Genomic DNA, 22524 nt, shown 5'->3' with positions numbered 1-22524 from the left:
GGTTTAAGCTCAGGCTTTGGTGTAGCCTTTGGTTCAGGTTTAGGCTCTGGTTTGGTGGCTACAACTACTGGTGCCACTTTAGCCTCAGTTGGTAGCTGAGGTCCAGGCTTAGGTACCTCGGGAACCATAGGTTTTAGGACATCTTTAGATAAGATAAAGAGCTATTAGAGTCCAAAACATGGGACTAACAGATAGCAGAGACAGTAATAAATAAATAAATAAATAATAAAAATAATATCAACGTATTAAAGATTTGTAAAGAAGAAAACAAAAAAAAAATGCAAATCACAGTATACAGTATGATCAGTTAAAATCCACATATTTTGTGGACAGACACACAAAGTTTTACATAATCATATGCGAATACAATTTTGTAAAAGATTTTCCCTAAAAGATGCATATAAACATATAATATATATACATGATGCATATAAACATTTCACATTTGAAGAATCTGAAACAATGATAAATCTGTGTAGCAACAAATGTGTATAATACTAAGGAGAATTAAGGAGAATAATAATGTACCTTTAGGTGTAGGTTGTTGTTTTGACTCAGGCACAATCGTTACTGAGACTGTTTCCTCTACAGGCATGACCTCAGGTTCTAAAAACATGCATTCAAATACTATAACTTATTTTTGTATTTAATTTCATCAGTATTAATGAACCTATATGTCCTCAATGCTAGATCATTGTGGTCAAAAATAAAACCTTCATTTTTCTAGTGAAATAATGCATGAGGTACCTATTTATATCATCACATTGGTTTTATTATCCTAAGACTAAGTTATTTATTATCCTAAGTTATTGAGCTGATTTGTCAGTTTTTTTTTTTTACCCTACACTACCAATGAGTTATAAAACAAAATACAATACATTGTGAAAATATCACTGTGGTTATCAATGGCTAAAATATAAAACCTACTAATGAGTTTTTGACAATATTCATTCTTAGTTTTCATAGCAACATTTTTTTTTACCAAAAATTCTCTCACCTTTTTGAGGTTTTTCTTCCATTGTTTGTGCAACCATTTTGGGTACAATCTCTTCAATGGGCTTCTCCCGTTCTAATAGAAAACAAGTGAGCACAGATATGACAAGGATATGAGTACATTTCTTAGTATTCCTTAATAGCATGGTGTGTAGGACATCATATCTGGAATGTGTCATGACAATGCTGATCATTTATTAGATACAATAGGTGGAAGGGAAAAAAACAACTTTATTAGTTAGTATAACAGAGCAATAACTGATGCTGAGTATTTCACCCAGGTGATGAGGAGGAACAAATGAAAAAGATCAGTGGGATGGGTGACACAGTTCACACAGCAAGAAGACGAAAAAAATTAAGCAACAATTAACACAGAGAGTTAGGATAACCATTATGATCTCAGTTAGTGTAACTGTAGCCCTTTTATACCTTGAGCTGGTGTGACTTCATAAATTACTCCTTCTTCTTGCACTGTCCAACTTACATTTTCTGGCATAGCAAACAAAATGTGCCAAGAACACAGAGAGGAGACGGGTTTGAGAAGCAAGAATGAATGAATGAATGAATAAAAATAATGAGCTTAGCCCTTAGAAAGGAAAAATAAATTAAAAGACTAATATTTAGATTTTGTAACATAACTCTATTTGAGCTAGTCACAGATAAAATTCTTAAATAATATGAGAAAGACCCAACACCATGTAAGGACATAAATGTATGCTGCCTTCTTGGTTATAATTATTAGTTATTCATTCTGAACAGACGTGATTTGTTAAAAATGAGGGATGATTTTTTTTTTAGGATGGTTGAAAATAAAAACATAAATGTTCAGATTAAGGGCGGAGTAACATTAAAAAGAGTACCTGTTACTTCAGTCTTTTCTTCATAATGATAATATTCTGTGGACTCATCTTTCGATTGAGAAAAATTTAAAAGAAGTCATTAATAGACCGAATTGTATTGTTTAACCAATGTATTAAAATTCCTTAAAGTATTCCCTCTTACCTTTAAAACTAATCATAGATGACATCTCGGGCACTTGTATCGACGTATCTGGGACATCTAAATGTATTAAGAAGTCTTATTTTATTGTTTAATTATTTAGAAACTAAGCAAGTCTGCCTCTTAATTTAAAAATACTCACCATATGAAATTGTTCCTAGATCAATTTCTGTAAAAGGATGTAAAGTATTGTTATTGGGAATTAGAACCCACATTACCAAATATTTGTAATGTTATTTCTAAACAAACGAACTCTATTGTAATTTTTTCATTTGTACCTTTCCCTGACAGGTACAGCTCAGCTGTACTTTTAGCTTCACCGATGGGTTCCAGTCGTGCGATCACTGAGTATACGCCTAAAACATTTTCAAGAATTATAACCGAGTTTAACTTGTTTAATGAAGATATATATTGAAACTAAATTATGTTTAATTGTACACACCTTCATCCTCAGATGTTACATTATGGATGATCATAAAATGACGTCGTCCCTCACAATTGAAGGCATATTTTGGACTCTCTTTAAGCTCCCAAGAGTCTTTATACCATGTGACGACTGCATTGTCAAATGACAACTCGCACTCAAAAGTTGCAGTCTGGCGTTCCTTCACCAAAATGTTTTGAATGCGCTTAGTGAACTGTATTTGATCAGCTGGAAATAAAATATGATTTAAATAGTTTATTTTGTATTGCATATCTTTGCATGTTCCATATGTACCATAAAACAATTTCATACGTTTCCATTTTTTCAGTTTCAAATAAGATTGGACCCCTTGGGCCAAGCACTTTAAGAGTATTATGAAAAAGAAAAAACATGCAGTATTTATTAGTAATAACAAAAAAAGAAAAGAGATTAGTCTAGGGACCAAAACTTTCTATTACTAAAAAGAGACTTTTTTTAATGTTTACACCTTAAATGCGTTAATTTTGTATTACCTTTATGCTAGGTTTGACAAAATTATCTGAAGACATGGACTTAAGCTTTTGTGCCAAATGGCCCCTCAACTTTGTGATCTTTCTCCAAACCCACAATGTAGTGATGTCAACAAAGTGAAGAGGTTAAGACTTGCAAGCAAATAATCAAGAGTGAAATAAAACAAAAAACTGTGATCATTTAAGTGATAAGTGCACTATGGTCAGCTTTGGCTTCTTACCAAGACATGGATACTGCTTGTTCCCGTCTCCTTTGTCAAAATTTGTAAAACTCCCTTAACACATTTAAATATATGGCACCTGACAACAGGAAAATGTATTAAGAAAAAGACTCACCAGTAACTGACAGTGTGGCACTGGAGATGTGTGGGCCACAGACCACACGGTAATTTCCCTGGTCACTTGTCTGGACATTCTTGATCTTCAACAAGTAGCGATTACCCACTACTTTAATGTCATATTTGCTGCTGTTCTCAAGCTTCTTTGAATCTTTGTACCAAGACAGTATGATTTCTGGGTAGTTGATCTTAATTTCACACTCAAACACAGCTTCTGTGTTAACTTTGGCAGTTACACTTTTGATGTCATTAAGCAGGGTAATGGGCTGCAAAAAGAAAATAAATGTACATAGTCATAAACATGGTCATAGACATCATTATAGTAAGTTAGGACTGAATGCTGACAAAGAGTCTTACTTCAGTTTGTTCCATTCTTCTCTGCAAATCAGCCACAAGCCTGGACAAATCTTCATCAGATTCTCTGCTACATTCATATTCCTTATTTAAAAAAAATATATATATATGTAAATAAATATGATTTACTTATGATTACACAATAAACAAAATCTATACAATGAAGAAAATTTTGTAACAGAAAAAAATTATGTATACCGGTCTTCCATTTCCTTCACACTTTTCTTGCTTCAGCTGCTCAATGGCTTGAAGAAGACCCCGATAATCTGTGATACCGTACAGGCGAGCATACTTCTCATACTCTTTCGGGTCGACATTTCTTAGCAGCTCAACTATGTCAATGTCTTTGTCCTCCTTAGGACTTTTCTGTTTGGAAGGTGTCCTAAAAATAATAGATAAGGACAGTAATTAATTAATAAAAATTTTATATTAACTTGCCATATATTTATTTCTATATACATTTTAAAATGTATCTATACAGTATATTTACAGCATATACTGTACTTATCACTATAAAGGGTTTAAAATCTTAAACTCACTTCTTGAGTTTCACTGTTTCAAGTGCAATTTCTTGCTTTTGATCAACAGTCAGATCTGTGCTGGATTCAATTTCTCCATGTTTGTTTGATGCCACACATCTATACTGGCCAGCATCAGACTTGGTGACATCTCTGATTTCCAGCTTGGCATCTTGTCCTGTCTGCATAATGGCAACACGACCACCATGATTCATCTGCCTCCATTTGCCCTTCATCCATTTGACATTAGGAATAGGATCACCGCCAACCTTGGCAATGAAGGTTGCAGTGCCCTCTGTAAAACACAACATGACATATACTTAAATAAAATACGCCACCTTAAAATAATAAATTTATGTAAAAATAATTACTTACTCTCTGCTATGCGGATGCTCTTAGGTTCATCAATAAAGAACAAGTTGTCAAGTTTCTGAGCAGACTGAGTTGCTGAAGGTGCTATTTGGGCTGCGGCAGGCGCTGCTCCTGCTAATTGTTACAGAACACCACTAGTGTGAGTGTAAAGACATAAAATTTTAACTCTAGGCAGATGCTTAATTAAAGAACTGGTGCAATAAGTTTAACCCTTATATTCTATTGATTAAAGGTGATATTGACATTTGCACAGCTGAGACAGAAAATAATATTTGAACTACCATCCTTCAAACCATTTAATTTATTTTAGAACATCGAAGAAACACAAAAAGCACTTTTTATGGTTCTGGATCCTACTACTACCATTTTTGCTATTAGGTAAGAATACGGGTTAAAGTAGGCCAGTATACAGTAGTCTGATACTAAGTTCCATTGCAAGTTAAACTAGTGGTAGTACACAGTACTGGATAAAGGGGAGAGCAGCTGTTTGCCAAAACCCGTATTTAAAACCAGTCACCAAGAAAGCACATGTGATAAAATATTTTATCTTAAACAACATTTTGTCTCCTTAATAACTGCTTCTACGTTATTTAAAATTATATCTGGCGTAAGTTCATAACTCACTTGGGTTTGAATGCAAATAAGACTTTAATCTGACATTGAATGTGTTAATGTGACAGTAAAGTCATCTGTTTGTTTTGTTGTTTTTATTAAAAACAGTTAGTGTCAACGTATTCCTTTGGAACTTATATTATAGTAGTCGTATTAGTCTTATCCTATTTTTTGTAATCTGTTCAAAATGTCCTAAACATTTGGTGTAATATAAAATAAAGGGTGCAATATATCAGATGCACTAAAAAAAGTAAACGTATAAATTTTCATGTTCAACAGAAAGACATGTTTTGTGTTGGGGAAATAAATAATTGTCAAATAAGGACCAAAAAATTCTAATGTTTTATAATAAACTGTATAAACAAATATCTGAAGATTTTCTCCTTGCTTGGTTGCATAAATTCAGAGCAGAATCGAATGATAAGCTGAAATTAATATCTTTGGAGGAAAGTTTTTTCTGTTTGTTTAAAAAAGTTGTTGAAAAAAAGATTAATTAAAGTTAGAACTATAAGTTCAATGTATATTCATTATCCACATCTTAGATTTAAATCCTACCTTTAACTGTGACCTTGGCCTTAGAGAAATCACTACCAGCATTGTTGGTTGCCTTGCATAAGTAGTCTCCAGAATCAGTTCTGGAAGCCTTGGAAATTGTCAGTGTGGCAGTGCCATCCACAAATGTGATATTGGAGTTGGCAGAGGAAATCACTTGTCTTCTGTCCTTCATCCATTGGATTGACAGGGGAGAAGAGCCACAAACATGGCAGCTAAGGCTAAGTAGCTCACCCTCATTTACTGTAATAGGCTTAAGGGGCAGATCAAAGGCTGGTGGTATTTGTTTTCCTTAATAAGAAAAAAAATATATAATTTTATTAGCATCTTTAAATATTTGGAGCCAAAAAAACTATCTAGAGTAGCAGAATAAGATCTAGAGAATCAACACAATAAAAGGAAAACAATGTTCTGTACCGGCAATGTTTATCACCACATTGTAGGACACAGTACCAGCTTCATTAGAGGCACTGCAAGTATATGTGCCACTATCTGATGTTTGGGATTGTTTGATGCATAGCACAGCAACGTTGCCCTCAAAGGACATTTCACAGTTGTCAGAACTGAAGATTTCCTCGTTGTCTTTGTACCAGCTGATGGACACTGGCTGTGATCCAGACACATGGCCCTCAAGTTTCACCAGCTTACCCTCAGTTTCCTCACAATGCTCTGAAGGCTTTTTAGTGAAGGTAGGCGGAATTTTCGGTTCTGAAAAGAAAAACAGTAATACACATTAAATTTAAAAACAATCAATATCTTTCACAGATGTTGGAGTTAAAACTGGGTATTTTAAGTACAATTACAAGAATAGCTAATGTACTATACGGAGCAGAGTGACCTTATATGCCCAAGATATAATTTTCTCTCCTAACTGGATTTTTTCCCCCTTGGGCATTGTTCCATTTATCCTAGGGTCACCACATTGGATCACATCATCATGGATCATATATATATCCATCCATCCATCACTTATCCTGTTCAGGATGGTTTTTAGGGGCCTGGAGACTATCCCAAGGAACCCAGGGCACAAAGCAGGTTGCATCCTGTCCAACCACTCTCTGGGCACAAGCACATTGAGTTGCCTAAATGTAAGCCCTTCATTGCAACAGTTGAAGTTTTTTCAGCTTTTTAGTGATCCTGCACATTCATTTGCAAACATTATCCCTGCCATCATTTTTATTTATTTTTTTTGTACCGAGGTCTATTAAAGAAAGGTTTGCAGTTCAAATGGGCCTGTGTGAAACAAAAAGGCAGTTTGGCCAGATCCAGGCCCATTTATGGAATGGCTTCCCAAAGAAATTTTCAGGTAATGAGGTTATACCTTGTGTGTCGGTCAGAGTAAGGCAGATTAGTTCAGATATTAACATCAACCCCTAAAGACAGAGGCCAAGGGCAAGTCATCTCCTGTAGCTGGTGTCAGCTAAAGCAAGATGGCCGGGCGTCTGATATGTCAGCAGGTCTAAAACTAAAAGCCAAGTTGGAAGCCTCTCCTGAAAGCAATGTAACAGCAACACTAAAACCAGCACCCAACGGGGAGACCTTTGCTGTAGCTGATATGTGACATGCCAGTAACATCCGTGCCAGTGGACCTCTTCTGTGTCCAATCTGCTGCGCTCCCTGTGGAAGTCTCTTTAGGTTAATAATGTAGCTCTGCCACCATGCCCTGCTAAGTGCATCGCTCTGCCACCATGCCCTGCTGAGAATGTTGCACTAACACCCTGCACTGCTGAAACCATTGTTCTATTTCTCTACCTGTTTAAGGATGTTGCTCCACCTTCCCTCTCAAACCCCTGGTCTAGTAATTTAATTGGAGTGACATTCCAAGAGTTTACATTTTGTAGAACATTAGCACTGGTACACTTCACTTTTTGTATCACTCTAATCACTAGAATAGTAAAATCCCAAATATAGCAATAGTTCAATAGTTCAAATGTTACTACACATCATTGACAGTTAGTCTGGTAGTCTGGCAAGTGCTGTTGTACTTAAATATGAGCCTCATTTATATTAAAACTGTGATACTTAACATTTGGCCTGATATAGACGCAACACAGCAGTGCTGATACTCAGTATACAGTAGCAGCAGTCTCACTGATGTGAAATTGCTTAAAATAATTCATTTCAAATAAACTGTTCATGAATGACTGAATAGCAATAAACCTACAAATTATAAAAAATTACTACTTTTTACTAAATAAATTAAAAAAGGCTGGTTTTAGAACCTATCAATCATCAGCATAAAATTTGAGAAACACAATGAAAAAAAATATCGCAAACTATCCATATGCTAAAAATCTAACCATATATCAAAAAGCCATATAATAAATGCCCTATTACCATCGACCTTATATTCTCACACATGCTCTGACAATTAACAGTTATACAGATACCACTATTAAAACCACAGGCGTAATATATAGTTTCAGACATTTGTTTAGCAAAGTTGACCATTAAAAAAAATAATTATTTCTCGATAATACTTACATAATTTTCAGAAATAGCTAAGAAATCAATATTTTTATGAGCTTATAATACATTCCTGCCTGCTTATAATCACCAGCTGAAATTATGGAGTTAGAAGTCTAGTAACAAGTTGTGAACAAAGCTTGGGACATAGGTTAGAATACCAATTTTTTGTTAGTTCTAGTTAATTAAGGATGGGCACTATTATATTAGCAAGAAGAAAAAGTCCTGCTATCTTTAATCTTGGAACTTTTGCAGAAATTTTAATTTACATTTTATACCCTATTGCCAGTCACCTGACTGCCACTATGACAACCGAATTTTTAAGACATATATATAAAATAAAAATTGAGACCTAGCTTCTTGAATATTGCAACCCAAGTTGCATATAGATGTTGAATTCTGCGCCTATAATTAATATAGGAAAATAATTGTTGGCCAAATGCTTAAAGGCTAGAAACCTTTTCCACATTATCTGTATCTAAAGAATATGACTAAACATGATGATAGTAGATCATGATAGAAAATGATGCAGTAGATAATAGAAAGAATCCAAAGTTGTACAAACCTGTCATTGTTGTCACATTGGCATGACAAATGTCTGTTCCATAGGAATTTGAGACTTCACAAGAGTACTTTCCTGGCGTTTCACTGTTACACTCATGAAGGCACTCCAGGGCACATGAACTTTCTGTCACTCTTGTGTTATATCTGTATGAGGCATACAGCTGCTTTCCATCTTTGTACCATGTTACAAACAACTTTGGAGCTCCAGTGAAAGTGCATTCAAGCCTTAGTCTACTGGTAATTGGGAAGACAATGTCACTCAACCTTTTCAGGAAGCATGGAGGTTCTAAGAGGGGCAGCAGAATCAATACTTTTTTTGTCAAAACAGTAAACACCAGATGTAAAGATTTTACAGCATCCTCAGCCATCCCCAGAAACATGCTGGCAACTGAAGAGCACATCATTCCTCATTTATCTCCCATATAGGAAATTTGCTTGAATGAGATGCAACATCTTCCAAGCTTTTCAGAAAACGTGCATAACCAAAAGAAGTTGTTCCAAGCATTCCCAAAACACAAGCACCAGACCACCCGATTCTTTAGACACATGCTCCCTGTCCTGGTCAACTTGAGACCATTCATCACGTCATATAATAGCTCGTACGGAAGCAGCAAAGACATGAACATCAAGGCACCATGCTGTCCTTCACTGCAATATCACCTTGCATTTGACGAGTATTTTCCAAAGGTTTCATTGTTATAATAATGCAAGCACTACAACATGAAGGAGTTTGGCATAACTTTGGTATTGTATCTGTAAGAGGCAAATGTCTCTCAACTTCCTTGAAAAGTGGGCTGGCTGTCAGAGAAAAATGATTAAAAACCTTAAATTGGAATTGGAATTTGCATTGGAATTTCATTACACAAATCACAATGAAAGCAATCAAAGTGACTGAAACACCTTAATTGCTTTACCGGTGATTTGTGTAAAGAAATCCAACCCAAATTGCAATGATTATGGACCTGTAATCTTGATAATGTTGGCATGGCCAAGTTAGAGATTTCACAAAAGAAGCTGTCTTCCTGTGGTGTCCTTTGTACACGTATGTAGGCGCCCAAAATACATTAATTTTCTGTCACCACTGTGTTATATTTTTTAGGAGACATAAAGTAAAAAAGGATAGGTCTGGGTAGGAAGCAGTGTTATTCTGTGTATTTCCTGAAGGTCATTGAGAAATTCATCTACAGTAGGACCATAATCCAAATGATGGCTTCAAATTCTGTGTCTTAAATTGGTGATATGGTCGATTCCTTTTAACCCAAAAATGAAGAATTTAATTTGTGGACAGTCCTGAGAAAGATCTGTTTCAAGAGGAAAAATGTAATATATAAATCCAATGCCAGATAAGTGCAAAAAGTCTTTTAGTAGTTTTTTTGTTATATTTAAGGAGACATTCATTAAATATAAGAGTGTAAAGCTGTTTTCTGTGAGAAGCATTTACTGATATTTATGACTCAGAGGTGACATCTTGAAAAAAACGTCAAATATGAATAACACTATTAACTTTAGATGCTATCATTTGAAATTGATTTTACTTGGGTAAAAGTCAGATCCATTGGTGCTGTAAGGATAATTTCCCAAGGCTATTCATTACAATCCATTTGAGTAGCCCATCAAGATCAGGAAAACTTTTTCTTTCATCCAAATTTCATCCAAATAAGATTTACACTTTATCAGATAAATGTATAAGTTCTACTTTCTATATCTTCTTATATTCTTCAGAAACACTTGGTTTTATGTGTTGGCTGCTGCCAGTAAATATGCATGCCAAGAAAAAGGTCCTTAGTTGAAGGGAAAGACAGTAATACTCAAGCACTGAGCACACACATACTGTAGCTCAGTATTCTTCACAGATCATAATGAGGTACTTGGCCTTGAAAGGATTGGAATGACCAAAGATTTTGGATAAACCACCTGCTATAAATGAACAAATAATCCATGCAAAATTCATGTAGGAGCATTATATGACCAAATAAAGTATTTCAAGACAATCCATTCAACCGGTCTTGAACCAGTGTTGAATCTGTAAGAGTCATGGTCCAGTTATCTGCTCTAGGATTTCTCCAAGCTGACAAATGTAGACTGTCTTCATAGCTTTCTGGTATACATCTCATTTAGAAGATTTTAGAAAGAGTCACTGGGCAACAAATAATGTTTTCTAATTCTTATTTTACAGTCGTTCCTTTATGTATTTTCCATGAACACAAGATATTAGTGGTACTGTGCTATGCTTGAATCATGTTACTAAAATAATGCATACATAATCACATAAAATTGCATTTACTTGGTTTTACAGTTGCCTGTGTTTTTGTATGATGTTGTACTAATATTAGTTTCCACCTTATTTTAAAAATTACTTGAGAGATAGATCCAGAATGAAACTTGAAGATGCACGAAAGCTTTCATAATCAGAACATTTTGATACTGCACGCTGCTCACACAAACAAAGCTGTGTTGATCATGCAAACATCCAAAATCCTTAATTTGCCTTGTTAGCAGATTTTATCCGCTCTGCAAGTTAGTTAACACACTGGTTAGTTCAAGGAAAACCAACATAGCTTGCTCTATCTCTGACATACTAACCTCTCGACCCAGTAACTGATTCTGAAGACATCTTTCCTGTTGTATTTGCTAAGCAATATTGGTATTCCTCAACATCAGATTTTTCAAAAGAACGTAACTTCATCTGTGCAACTGAATCTTGAAAAACTAGTGCATGTCTTTTGTCCAAAGGAAGTGGTTTAATGTTATTAAACCAGTTAACTTCAAATGGGTCTGTACCAATAACCTCACGCTGAAACACAGAAGTTGGTCCCTTTTCTAGGTCCAGCATTTGTAGTGAGAAAGGTTCTGAGGATCAAAATAATAATAAAAATAATAAATTTCATAACGATAGTGTTTAATGTTAAAAGCCTTACAGTCATTCTATTGATCTTATAGTACCATATTCATAGTTAGTTATTTAGGTGAGGTGGATTGCAGTTATTTATTTATTTATTTAGTTATTTATTTATTTATTTATAATAGCATCTCCATCACTACTTTTAAACACTGATTAAGTTACTTAGCACTTAAACATAACATGGTGTAACAATGAAACAGGACAATTTACAGTTTACACATGGTATGGTGTATATAACATATTCATTTCTTTACATTAATTAATTATGGAGATTAAATTAAAGAAATGAGAATGACCAGTTTACTGTGATAGGCTGCAAAGTGCCAAAAAATTACAGTTTAAAAAAAAAAATTGGTTGTTTATGTAACAACGTCAGCTGCAACCTTATTTCTCCTCTCGTATGTTCTAACCAATCAGCATTCAGTAGCACCAGTATACTAATTACTATGACAATAGTGCTGATCCTCACTTGAGCTGATATCACTTAAGTCACTATTATTAAAGTCAAATGTCAGCAAATGAGACACACTTTTGTTTTTATTTAATTTTTGCTCTGTGCAGGTAGTGCAGCATACCTTTGTAAGTAATATTTACGTAGTTATGTCTGAGCCTTGTGTATGGATTTGCACAATTTTGGTTTTAAATCCTCACTATCTGCAAATAACCGAACTCTGAATATGGACTATTATTTCCCTTATGTTCATAAACAATAACAAATTCAAGATGAATTTCAGTGTTATAATGATATGTTGAATGAAATAAGATTATATAAACGTAAGGCTTTTAAAAACATGAACGTATACCTAGCCTTATATAATCAATGTTACTGTCAGCAAATTACAACGTACAGTACACTATTACTGCCTATACACCACCAAACAAACACGTACATTTAGAAAAAATGCAGAATATACTGTATAGAATATGACAAGTAATTCCCTAGTCACAAATTGATGCCTCCATTATTGGGCTTAATAGAAACAAATGTAAATGCAGACGTGCAATCCACAGTATGTATAGCAGAGGTATATAATTCCCAAAACTAAACAATTTCTTACCTTTTATTGGACAAATAATGTTAATGTTAGTTATGTTATACACTGTTGGATATTCAGTTACATTACTGTACATTTACCAGTCTCTACTAATATAGTCTTATCTACAACAGAGTTATATATACTGCTAGAAGAGGTACCAAGGAAAATCCTGAAAAAACAGACAAATATTGCTGATGTCCGATACAATGTTTAAGTAAAGTATTGTTTTCCAAAAATAGGTGAAAAGAGCAACAAAATATTAAGATAGGATAAGATAATATAAAATAAAATAGTTTCCTTTAAAAACATATATAAATAATACACATCAGCTTTTACATTATAAGAAAATATGAATCTGGAGTTATTAAAAAAGTTACTGGATCTAATGCTGATTTTAAAATATCTCTCACCAACCCTATCTTTTGTCCAATGCTATTAGAAGGAAAAGGCATTATTAAAAAAGGAAATAAACAGCCAAGCTGCTTCTAAAAAAAAAACCGATGAAATATAAGCTTTACCATACCTAAATCTTGAAGAATATTTACCTTTAATAATCAGTGTTCAGCACACTTGAGCTCCAATTATTAATGCACATTTAATTGTGCTTTAATTTGAACCAACAAATTAACTTACCAATAATGCTCAGGTTAGCAGTGCAGCTATCAGTGCCATGCTTGTTGGAAGCACGGCAGGTGTACACCCCACAGTCTGCCTTGGTTGAGTTCAGAAGCTCTAGACATGATGTGGTTTGGAGCGTGATGATCCTGATCTTCTCACTATGTCTGAGTTCAGTGTTGGCCTTGAACCATTTGAAGATCACATCTGGAGCATCTTCTATTTCGCATTCGAAATTCGCAGCACTGCCAACTTTGATTTCGAGGTCCTGTATTTTTTTCCTGAATACTGGTGGCACTAGATTTTGTGAAATAAAGAGAAGAAAATGGAAATAAATTTTCTGGAAGATTACTTATTTTATTTTTTATTTTTTAGAGATTGTGCGCAGTTGAGCCAGGCATGGATAGGAAAAAAAGAGCAGAGTCCTCATGTGACTGTGAAAAACAGATGCCATGATGGTTAAAGAAATGAAATTAAAAGAAATGATGAAGCCATTTTTCATGGTATGGGATGAATTCATGAGATGAAGAGAAATGGACGATATGGCAATAATATAATATAACTATAAATCATTCACTTGCAATTTTAAAGTTCTATCATTTTGAAATATTGACTTGTGCTGTGCCTTTATGTTTTCCAAATAAAGAGAAAGCATATTACTTAAAAAAGAAATAAATACAATTATGTTTTGTTAATATGCTGTCACAAAATAAAAGAAAATAGTCAGATGCACCTTTATAATTCCAAATTCCACAAATTTTTAAAAAAAAATTATGAGACCCTTTTGTTTTTAACCACAGTGGTGAATATTCTGAAATTACTGAGTGGACCGAGACATTGCCATAACGTCCACTTCTGGAATCAAGAAAGGAAACAGGAAAACAAAGATAGAGTATGACACATCCATCAATAAGTTATTTTCATAAATTAAAAGACTGTGAAATGATGACAGTTTTCACACATAATTAAAAAAATACCTAAAAAAACAAACGGGAAGAAAATGTGATAGAACGTTGAAGATGGAATGTGAATAGATTAAATAGCAATAGGTGGGTTATGTTTCTGCCTAGGATTTAATTAGTAATTATCCAAAGTTTCTACACCTAAAATGAGAACTGTTAAGGATTAGATGAGTCGTCGTGACAAATACAACTCCATATTCAAACCTCTTGAATGGATCGTGAGTCTTGATGATGTTGAAGCCTTGCCACCTTCACTCACAGCCTCACATGTGTATTCTCCTTCATGCTTTTCCTTTGTAACTTTGTTGATTACTAAGCTAAATGAATCATGGTGTTTGGTACTTTTGAACTCTTTGCCAGATTTGATCAAATTGCCATTGAAAAACCAGCTAACTTGGTTTACATTTTGGATATGCACAGTAAATGTAACCATAGAATTCTCCACAACAGCAATATCTTTTAATGGCAATTCAAAAGCAACACTCTTGGTCAAACCTTGTTCTGTTGTTCTTTTCAGTGTTACATTCTCTTTTATTAATTCTACACTTTTCTCTTTTTCAGTAACGACTTCTGTAGACTTTTCTATTGAAAATGCTGTCTCTGCCGTGGTAGCAGTGAGTTCTTCAAAACCAACATCCCTCTCTTCTTGAACTGCCAGAGATTTAATATTGTGCATTTCAGACTGAATTGATTTAAAGATATCAGATTTTGCTTCGATGTCCATCTGAATCATCTGCTGTTTGGATTCTTGTACTATAATTTGTTCCTGGGCAATTCTATGCTGGAAAGATTCTTTGGACTCAGTCTTCAAAGCAGCACATTGAGTCTTTGTTGGTTCTAACTGTTCCACATTTTCAGTTAACTGTACAGACTCTGTCACTGTTGACATCATCTCTTTTAAAGAAGATGTTCTATACTGAACTTGCTGGGGACTAAGGACTAATGTTGGCTCAGGCTGTTCAGAAGTGAAGACCTGACGTTCCTGATAAATTAAAGAGTTTAAGGCAGACTGAAGTTCACTCCTAAGATCAGCCATTTGAGGATATTCGCCCTCAAAAGCTATTGTTATTTCCATTGGAGTAGATGCAGTTGTAATAAGATACGAGAACATTGTGTGCTGTGGTTCCTTATGCACCGTAACCTCCTTTACGTCTACGGCTCTCAAACTACCTATGACATCGGCCAGGATTAATGGCTGATCGCAGGCCACAGCACACTGTAACGCATTTTTTAATTGATGTTTAATGTCCAGGCTATGTGGTTTTGGTGCAGGAATCACAAATGTGAGCTCCTTGGGAAGTGTTTTGCTTTCCAGAGACTCCGTGACTAGAAGAGGTCCTGAAGACTCAGTAAGAATGTTTATTGCTGTTGTTTTTGATTTGTTGATGTCCTTTGATATTTCCCCCGTTAAAGTTTGCTTCTCTTCTATAAATATAGACTGCTTCACTGATTGGCCTTCTTGAATCTGAACAGCATAATCCTGCTCAGCAGCTTTAAGGGTGGAACAGCTTTCAATAGATATGGCCTGTTCCTCAATATGACCAGACTGTATGGGTGGTGTGGGTTCTAAACCTACCTTACAAGTCAATTTTTCTATTGCCTTTACACTATCTGTGTGACCTTCCTCTAATGCATATTTGTCTAGCACCGACATTGCATGCATAATATTCCAGTGGTCCTCCTTTTGTATAAGTGCATGATGCTCTTTTTCACAACTAGCCAAATGACTTTCCTTTGGGAGCTGCATAGTTTCTGAGACGACATGAAGAATATTTAAAGGTTTTGGTTCTTTTCTCTGTTCAGGTTTCTCCCCTTTTTCAGAAAGATCAATATCTTTGGAGGAATCTGCTGTCAGGTTTAACTTCTCTTCAGTAAGAAGTGCATATTTACGGATTTTTTCTTGTCTCTGCAATGCTGTCTGCTTCTCTGGTTCTTCTACTGAAAGTAACCCTTCTTTGTATAAAGCCGTCTCTGACTGCACAGACTGAAGATATATATTGGCTGGGGCCTCTTTTTGTGGTTTTATATGTTCTGTTGTGTTTTCAGAAGAAAACTCTGATAAATGCTCATAATGTACAGCTGTCTGGTCATCCAGACACATCGTTTGTAAAAGAGTTGAGCTTTTTCCGGCATCGGCTTGCTCAGGTCTTGGTTTCTCACTAGTGAATCTATCCTGAGATGGAAGAACATTTTGATCACATATTATTTGTAAATTAAGCAGCTGATCCTTTTCTTTCTGGGAATGCACTGTAACGGCACTGTCTAGACCGGCGATTTCTGCTGTTTTGTCAGCATGAAGCGTATGTGTTTCCTCTGCAATAAAGGCTGATTTAAGCATTTGGTCTTTGGATAACTGTGCAACTTCCTCAGCTGGTTTATCCATCTCTAAACTGCTTTCTTTTAAAAGTGTATGCTTTTCTTCACTTACAGACATAAATAATGGTTTGGATTTTTCCATTCCGACTACAGGTTCAGTGAATTCCAAGGATGGTAATACGGAAGAATGAGCCTCTGTAATTTGCAGGTCCTCTGATGATATTGCAGAATACAATAACTTAACCCCTTCTGTAACTTTGAAAGATTTCTCTTCTTCAGGGCAAGGTATGTCTTTGTGTTCTTCATTCAAGATGGCCAGCTTTGACTCCACCTGATGACTATTGAGAGCATGTTTTTGCTCCGTAATAGCATGTATGCTTTCTCCTTCTTCGCAAGTTATAGGGTCAGCCTTTACAATAGTAAGAGGAGTTACACTTTGAGAAATCGCAGACAACAGCCGTGAGGGCTGTTCCTCAGTAAGCTCAAGCTCTAAAACCTCAGGACTTTTGATACGATCAGAGTGATCTTCTGTGAAACCTTGGATTTCTTGAACAGCAGATGTCGCTGTAGCCATGTGGAGCTGTTTCTCCAGTTTTGCCATGGCTGGTTGTGGCTCTGTTAAAGCAACAGTTACTCTCTCTTGCATTTCATCAGAACGCAGAACTGAAACTTTGTGAGATACCTGCCCTCGCTGTACTGTTGCAGATGTAATGTCTACCTCACAATGAGTATCTACTTGATCACTTGATATTATCTGACTATCTTCAGTGGTATAAATAATCTGGCGTCCTTCCTGCACACTAGCTGTGGCATGTTCAGAAATGCTTACACTGTACGAACTGGACTCAGTAGCATGTTTAGACTTGGACATTTTATATGTTTTCTGCTCCACTTTGCCAACTAGTTCATGTTTTTGGGATGTTGAGATCGTATCAAGAAAGACAATTAGTTCTGCATTGCAAAATGCTTCTCCAAGTGGATTGGATGCCCTACATGAGTAGAAGCCACTATCACTTTGCTGAATTTCCATTATTTTTATGCTGCCAGATCCATCTACGTTACTAACAATAATACAGTATTTACTAGGTTGAATGAGATGGCTACCTCTAAACCACTGAATTTCAGGAAATGGAGAACCTGTAACTGTGTATTCAAAAACAGCCTGACCTCCAACTGGACAATGCACAGTCTCAATTTCTTTTGTAAAATGTGGAGGTTGACTGAAAGTCTCCTCTACTCTTTTATCATCTTTTACTTTAACATGAAGATAAGATGTGCATGTTGATTTGCCAAATTTGTTGCTCGCAGTGCAGATATACTCGCCCTCTAATTCCTTTTTAACATTGCTTATAACCAGAGTGTATTCTTCATTCTCTTGCACGAATCTATAAACAGACGAGGTGGTTATTACTTGGCCATTGTGGCACCACTGAACAACGGGTTTTGGAAATCCTGCTACAACTGCGGTAAATTTAGCTGTGTTTCCTACAGTTACAATGGCTGGGGAGAGTTTGGTTACAAAAACTGGCTTTTCCATTTTTTTCTCTAATGCTTCTGAATAGAGTTTATATTCTGGCCCAAGTTCAAAAGTTTTGATTGTGGTGTAAGAGTCCTCTTCAGTACACACAGCTGTGCTAGAAAAATCTGTGCACAAAAGGTAGATTATATGTATATATAGGTATAGGTAATTTCAAGATTTGTCATTTGTTACCCAAATCTGCTTTGGGCGTACATATATGCAATCAATGGCAGTTGGTGCATTCATCAAATACATGACAAATCATATCAATTATAACAATGATAAGGAGTAGATAATCTTCTTTTACCTTTGACTTCTTCCACATACACAGGTTCCTCAACCCTTGGCACTGTGAAATGAAAATACACCATATTACATTCCAGGGTAAATAAACATACAGTATATATTAAGGTAAAAAAAAAAAAAAAAAAAAAAAATGAATTCAAACTGTAATAGATTATATAATCTCCCTTGAAGGATGTCCAGCAGTCATTTCTCTACAGATTCTCTTTTGATGTAATGTTTTGAAAGATATTATATTTTACTTTTATGGATTAAGATTCTACAGGAGTGTAGTCATAAAGAATAAGAAGAAGCAAAGCATGCAAAATGCCAACCTGTCTTCACCCTGAGTTGGGTGCTGCACTCACTGTCTTCTGAAGCACTGATAATTTTGCATGTATACGTTTCTCCTTGCTTGGGACCAACATTCATTACGTTTAAGCAGCACAAAGGTCCATCATGCTTCAGTGAGTACAACCGTGGCTCTTCAACCATCGACTGATTGTGCAGCCATGTCACATATGAAGAGGGGATTCCTTGAAGTACGTAATAAAGAGAAACCTTGTCTTGCTGCTGTGCAGTGGTTTCGGGCTGTAGTTTCATAAGAAACTCGGGCTGAATCGATTTATATATAACAGGATCCACCAAAGGTACCACATCAGGATAGTAATGTCTCAGGGAGAAGGTATCTAACGATCCAATAGTCTGGATGTACTCCTGTTTTTCTTTGTCAGATGTCTTTGCAGTGGGCTCATTTTCACTTTTAGAAGATTTACTGACTGAGTCAGAAGGGATGGGGGTTTCTGCTTTGAAGTTTGCTTCTTTAGCTGAGTGAGAATAAAGTTATGGAAATTAGGGGTTACTTATCAGTAAGAGGAAATTTTAGAATTGATAAAAAGAAAATGTTAGTCTGATGACAATATTGTTAGGCTACGCTTGGCAAAGATTAGACTGTTCACAGGATTATATAGGATATTACACTGTCAGTGATAATATCGGTTTAATTAAACCACCAGCGTTAAGCAGAATAGGTTTAAATGGACATCAGAATAAAAAGAAAACCTGTAAGCACCTTCTACTGTGAGCCTTGCAGATGTTCGATTCTCGCCGTTTTCATTTTTAACAGTGCATCCATAACTTCCCTCGTCTGTGAGTTGCACATTGAGTATGACAAGAGACAAGACCCCTTGGTGATCCATACATTGTACTCTCGCTGTATTCGTGAGCGTTCTTCCATTATGATCCCATACAATTTCAGTAAGAGGCTCCCCAGTGAAAGAACAGTTGAACTGCGCCATGTCACCCAGACTGACTATGAGGTCATTCATTTTTAAAGTCAAAGCAGGTTCGCTGGAATATTCTTCCCCTGATGACATGTGTTGTTGGACTTTAATGCTTTGCACAGAGGTTGAGCTTGTTTGCACAGTGGACACCATTTCAAATGTTTGAACAGTAGTAGAAGAAGAAGAATGAGTCTCAGTAAAGGTGTGAGAAGTGATCCCCTCCAGATGAGATACTTCACTGCTTGACACACTTTGCCTACTTATGGTTTCCACATTGTGATCTGGGCAATAAAAAAAAAAAAAAAAAATAAGATTAAACAATTACGGCAGTCTTAAAATTGTCTATTGTTGATTCGGAAGAGGCCATTAGAGCAGTGTGAGGTTGGTAGAGTTGAAAAGGTGATGTGTTGCAGTCTTAAAAACTTTTTGGAGGCCCAAGTCCTGCACAATGTGGTGACTTCCCTGTCCACTAATACAAATAATTACTTAACCACCAGGCCTGTGTAAGAGCAGGTAAGTTACATAATGCTACATTCCCATTACAGGTTTAAAGTGGCACTTATTTGATGCTTTTCCTAAATGAAAGTTATCCGAGCTGTTAAAATTTAGATTAAAAATGTTAGATTTATGCCGCTTTTTATATGTGATCCCAGATGGGATACATATCTGCTATGTGGCCATGCAATTGCATTGCAGCAGAGGTATGAGCAAAGACTGTTGCTGGTCTGTCACTGGTAGGCATTGACACTAAGCCACTACGGTAAGACACGCATCTACCGTCCTGCAACACTCAACATTTATAAATTAAATAAAGAACATGGTGGTATCCAACTGGCCAGGTCTCTTTTTTTTCACTACTGGAGTTGAAGATGCTGATAAAGCAGTGCATTTATGGTAGTAAGAGTTATAAGATTCGCGTAAGACAGTCCAAGGGTTTCAGCAAGACACTCAGTGCAAGATAAGAAGAATGCCGTGTGACACTACTACGAGCCATTGTGCAACTTCTGTGATACACGCGTGTCTTCAACAGTGCACATCAAACTTCACTGCACATGCGCATACCACCAGTCAGCATCCAGTGTTTAGAAAAGAAAAAAAAAAGAATAGAAGAGCAATTGGAAGAGCAATTGAGTCAGTAGAGGGGTGATGCAATATTTTCTCAGCATTCGTGGAAATAAGTAATTCCAGGTAAAACTGTAAGGACTCTACTGAAAATCATGTAGCTTAATGGTATAGCTGGGTCTACAGTATAAACATACTTAGTTAAAGGCCAAAGAAAGGAGCTTGAAAGCTAAGATCAATGAGGCAAACATGTAATGACCACGGTTGCTCAACATGCCTTTTCTATGGATGTTATTGTTGTTGAAATTGTGCACATGCGTGTACTTTCATAAGAGAGATCTTGTTCAAACCGATGACAATTATGGTTCACTTACAAACACAAAAGTGAACCATCAAAGCAGAAAGTGGATTTGAGCAAAAAGCAATGAAGCTTGTAATGTGAATGTAGTCATACTGTGATGTACCCCAGTCCTCCAGAATTGGGCTGATAAAATTTTAATGATTTTTGTTCCAGCAACCTGGTAATCTAATAAAGCATGTAACACCGATAAGTGAATGATATTAGCAAACACCACACATAGTTGTTTTTTTTTGCTATTATCATTCACTTATTGATGTTATAGTATATGTGGATGAGGATGTATTGTACAGAACATATGGCATTTCTAATCTCATACGTAGAGTCTATTAAACTGTAAGTTTGTCCCATAGAGTAGATTGATGATGACTCAGTCTTTACTCATTCAGACAAATGCCCTTACCCTCTGCAGAGACATGGAATCTGGCAGACTCAACAGATACATCATGTAGAGAAGACATTTTCACAGATGGAACTCCAACATCTGGAGAAACCACTTCAGAAACTGATTAAAGAGAAATACAAATGTTAGTCAGCTAATTCAGCTTTGAGCCAACACTATCATTGTATCAATTGTGTCATTGTATGAACCTGTGTGTGTGTGTTTTTTTTTTTTCTCAACCATACCTTCTACATTGAGTACAGCTGAGCTGGTGGCTTGGCCAAAGTCATTTCTGGCTTCACATGTGTACTGAGCTGCATCCTCTGGGAAGACTTCAATGAGCAGCAGAGTGTGTTCATTTCCTTCTCTCTGGAACTTACACTTGAATCCAGAAGATAATACTTGAGATTCCTTATACCAGGAGACCTGGGGCTCAGGGATGCCAGTCACTTCCACAGAGAAGCGTGCAGGTTTACCAGCCTCAACAGACAAAGGCTCCATATGCCTGATGATCTGAGGAGGCTCAGGACCTGAATTGTATTTCAAAGGTTATTAAGACAACTAGGAACATGGAAACGGGCCATCAATTAACTACCTACTTTAAATTAAAGTGCAGCAAAGAACTGCATATTTCCCCATTGACACAAACTGATAGGGATGTGATGTTAAAGTAGATAGCTTTATGAGCTGTTGGTAAAGACACTCACTGTTGACATGCAGAGTCAATGTGCTTCTGTTCTTTCCAGCAATAAAAGTGTATTCCCCAGCATCACTCTGGTAAGTTTCAGCAATTGTCAAGCGGTGCACCTTTCTGATAGTCACATAGTTGTAACGCTTTTCTTGAGAGAATTGGATCTGAACTCCATTTTTCAGCCAGCGACCTTCGATTTCTTCTTCACTGACTTCAAACTCAAAAGTGGCTCTTTGCTTCTCAACCACCTAGATTGTGAAGGAAAGATTATAAAAACAGGCATGCAAGGGTTCATGTACTGGCAGTTAAGTCAGACTTAAGTAATAAGGCCAGGGGTAGCTCAGTGGTTAAGGCATTGGACTACGGTTCGGATGATCCCAGGTTCAAACCCCACAACCACCAAGTTGCCACTGT

The 22524-nt window shown here is 36.1% G+C and overlaps 1 protein-coding gene across 1 annotated transcript in view; it reads right to left on the bottom strand.

Moving 5' to 3' along the window:
- ttn.1 (titin, tandem duplicate 1) overlaps positions 1 to 22524 on the bottom strand; it is a 137304-nt gene that overhangs the window by 101305 nt on the left and 13475 nt on the right. The window contains 26 exon segments of the mRNA XM_053496981.1: positions 60 to 142; positions 529 to 606; positions 998 to 1069; positions 1423 to 1482; positions 1854 to 1901; positions 1996 to 2052; positions 2135 to 2161; positions 2271 to 2348; positions 2435 to 2644; positions 3262 to 3529; positions 3621 to 3701; positions 3816 to 3999; positions 4157 to 4430; positions 4511 to 4621; positions 5675 to 5962; positions 6089 to 6379; positions 8703 to 8987; positions 11285 to 11551; positions 13274 to 13552; positions 14422 to 18177; positions 18360 to 18401; positions 18670 to 19161; positions 19407 to 19898; positions 21441 to 21542; positions 21665 to 21949; positions 22127 to 22358. Coding sequence (XP_053352956.1) covers positions 60 to 142; positions 529 to 606; positions 998 to 1069; positions 1423 to 1482; positions 1854 to 1901; positions 1996 to 2052; positions 2135 to 2161; positions 2271 to 2348; positions 2435 to 2644; positions 3262 to 3529; positions 3621 to 3701; positions 3816 to 3999; positions 4157 to 4430; positions 4511 to 4621; positions 5675 to 5962; positions 6089 to 6379; positions 8703 to 8987; positions 11285 to 11551; positions 13274 to 13552; positions 14422 to 18177; positions 18360 to 18401; positions 18670 to 19161; positions 19407 to 19898; positions 21441 to 21542; positions 21665 to 21949; positions 22127 to 22358 — 8442 coding nt within the window.

The sequence above is a fragment of the Clarias gariepinus genome, chromosome 5 (genome assembly GCF_024256425.1).
Source record: "Clarias gariepinus isolate MV-2021 ecotype Netherlands chromosome 5, CGAR_prim_01v2, whole genome shotgun sequence".
Lineage (NCBI taxonomy): Eukaryota > Metazoa > Chordata > Actinopteri > Siluriformes > Clariidae > Clarias > Clarias gariepinus.
The sequence above is the reverse complement of the archived record's forward strand: the minus strand, read 5'-3'. Positions and strand labels throughout refer to the sequence as shown.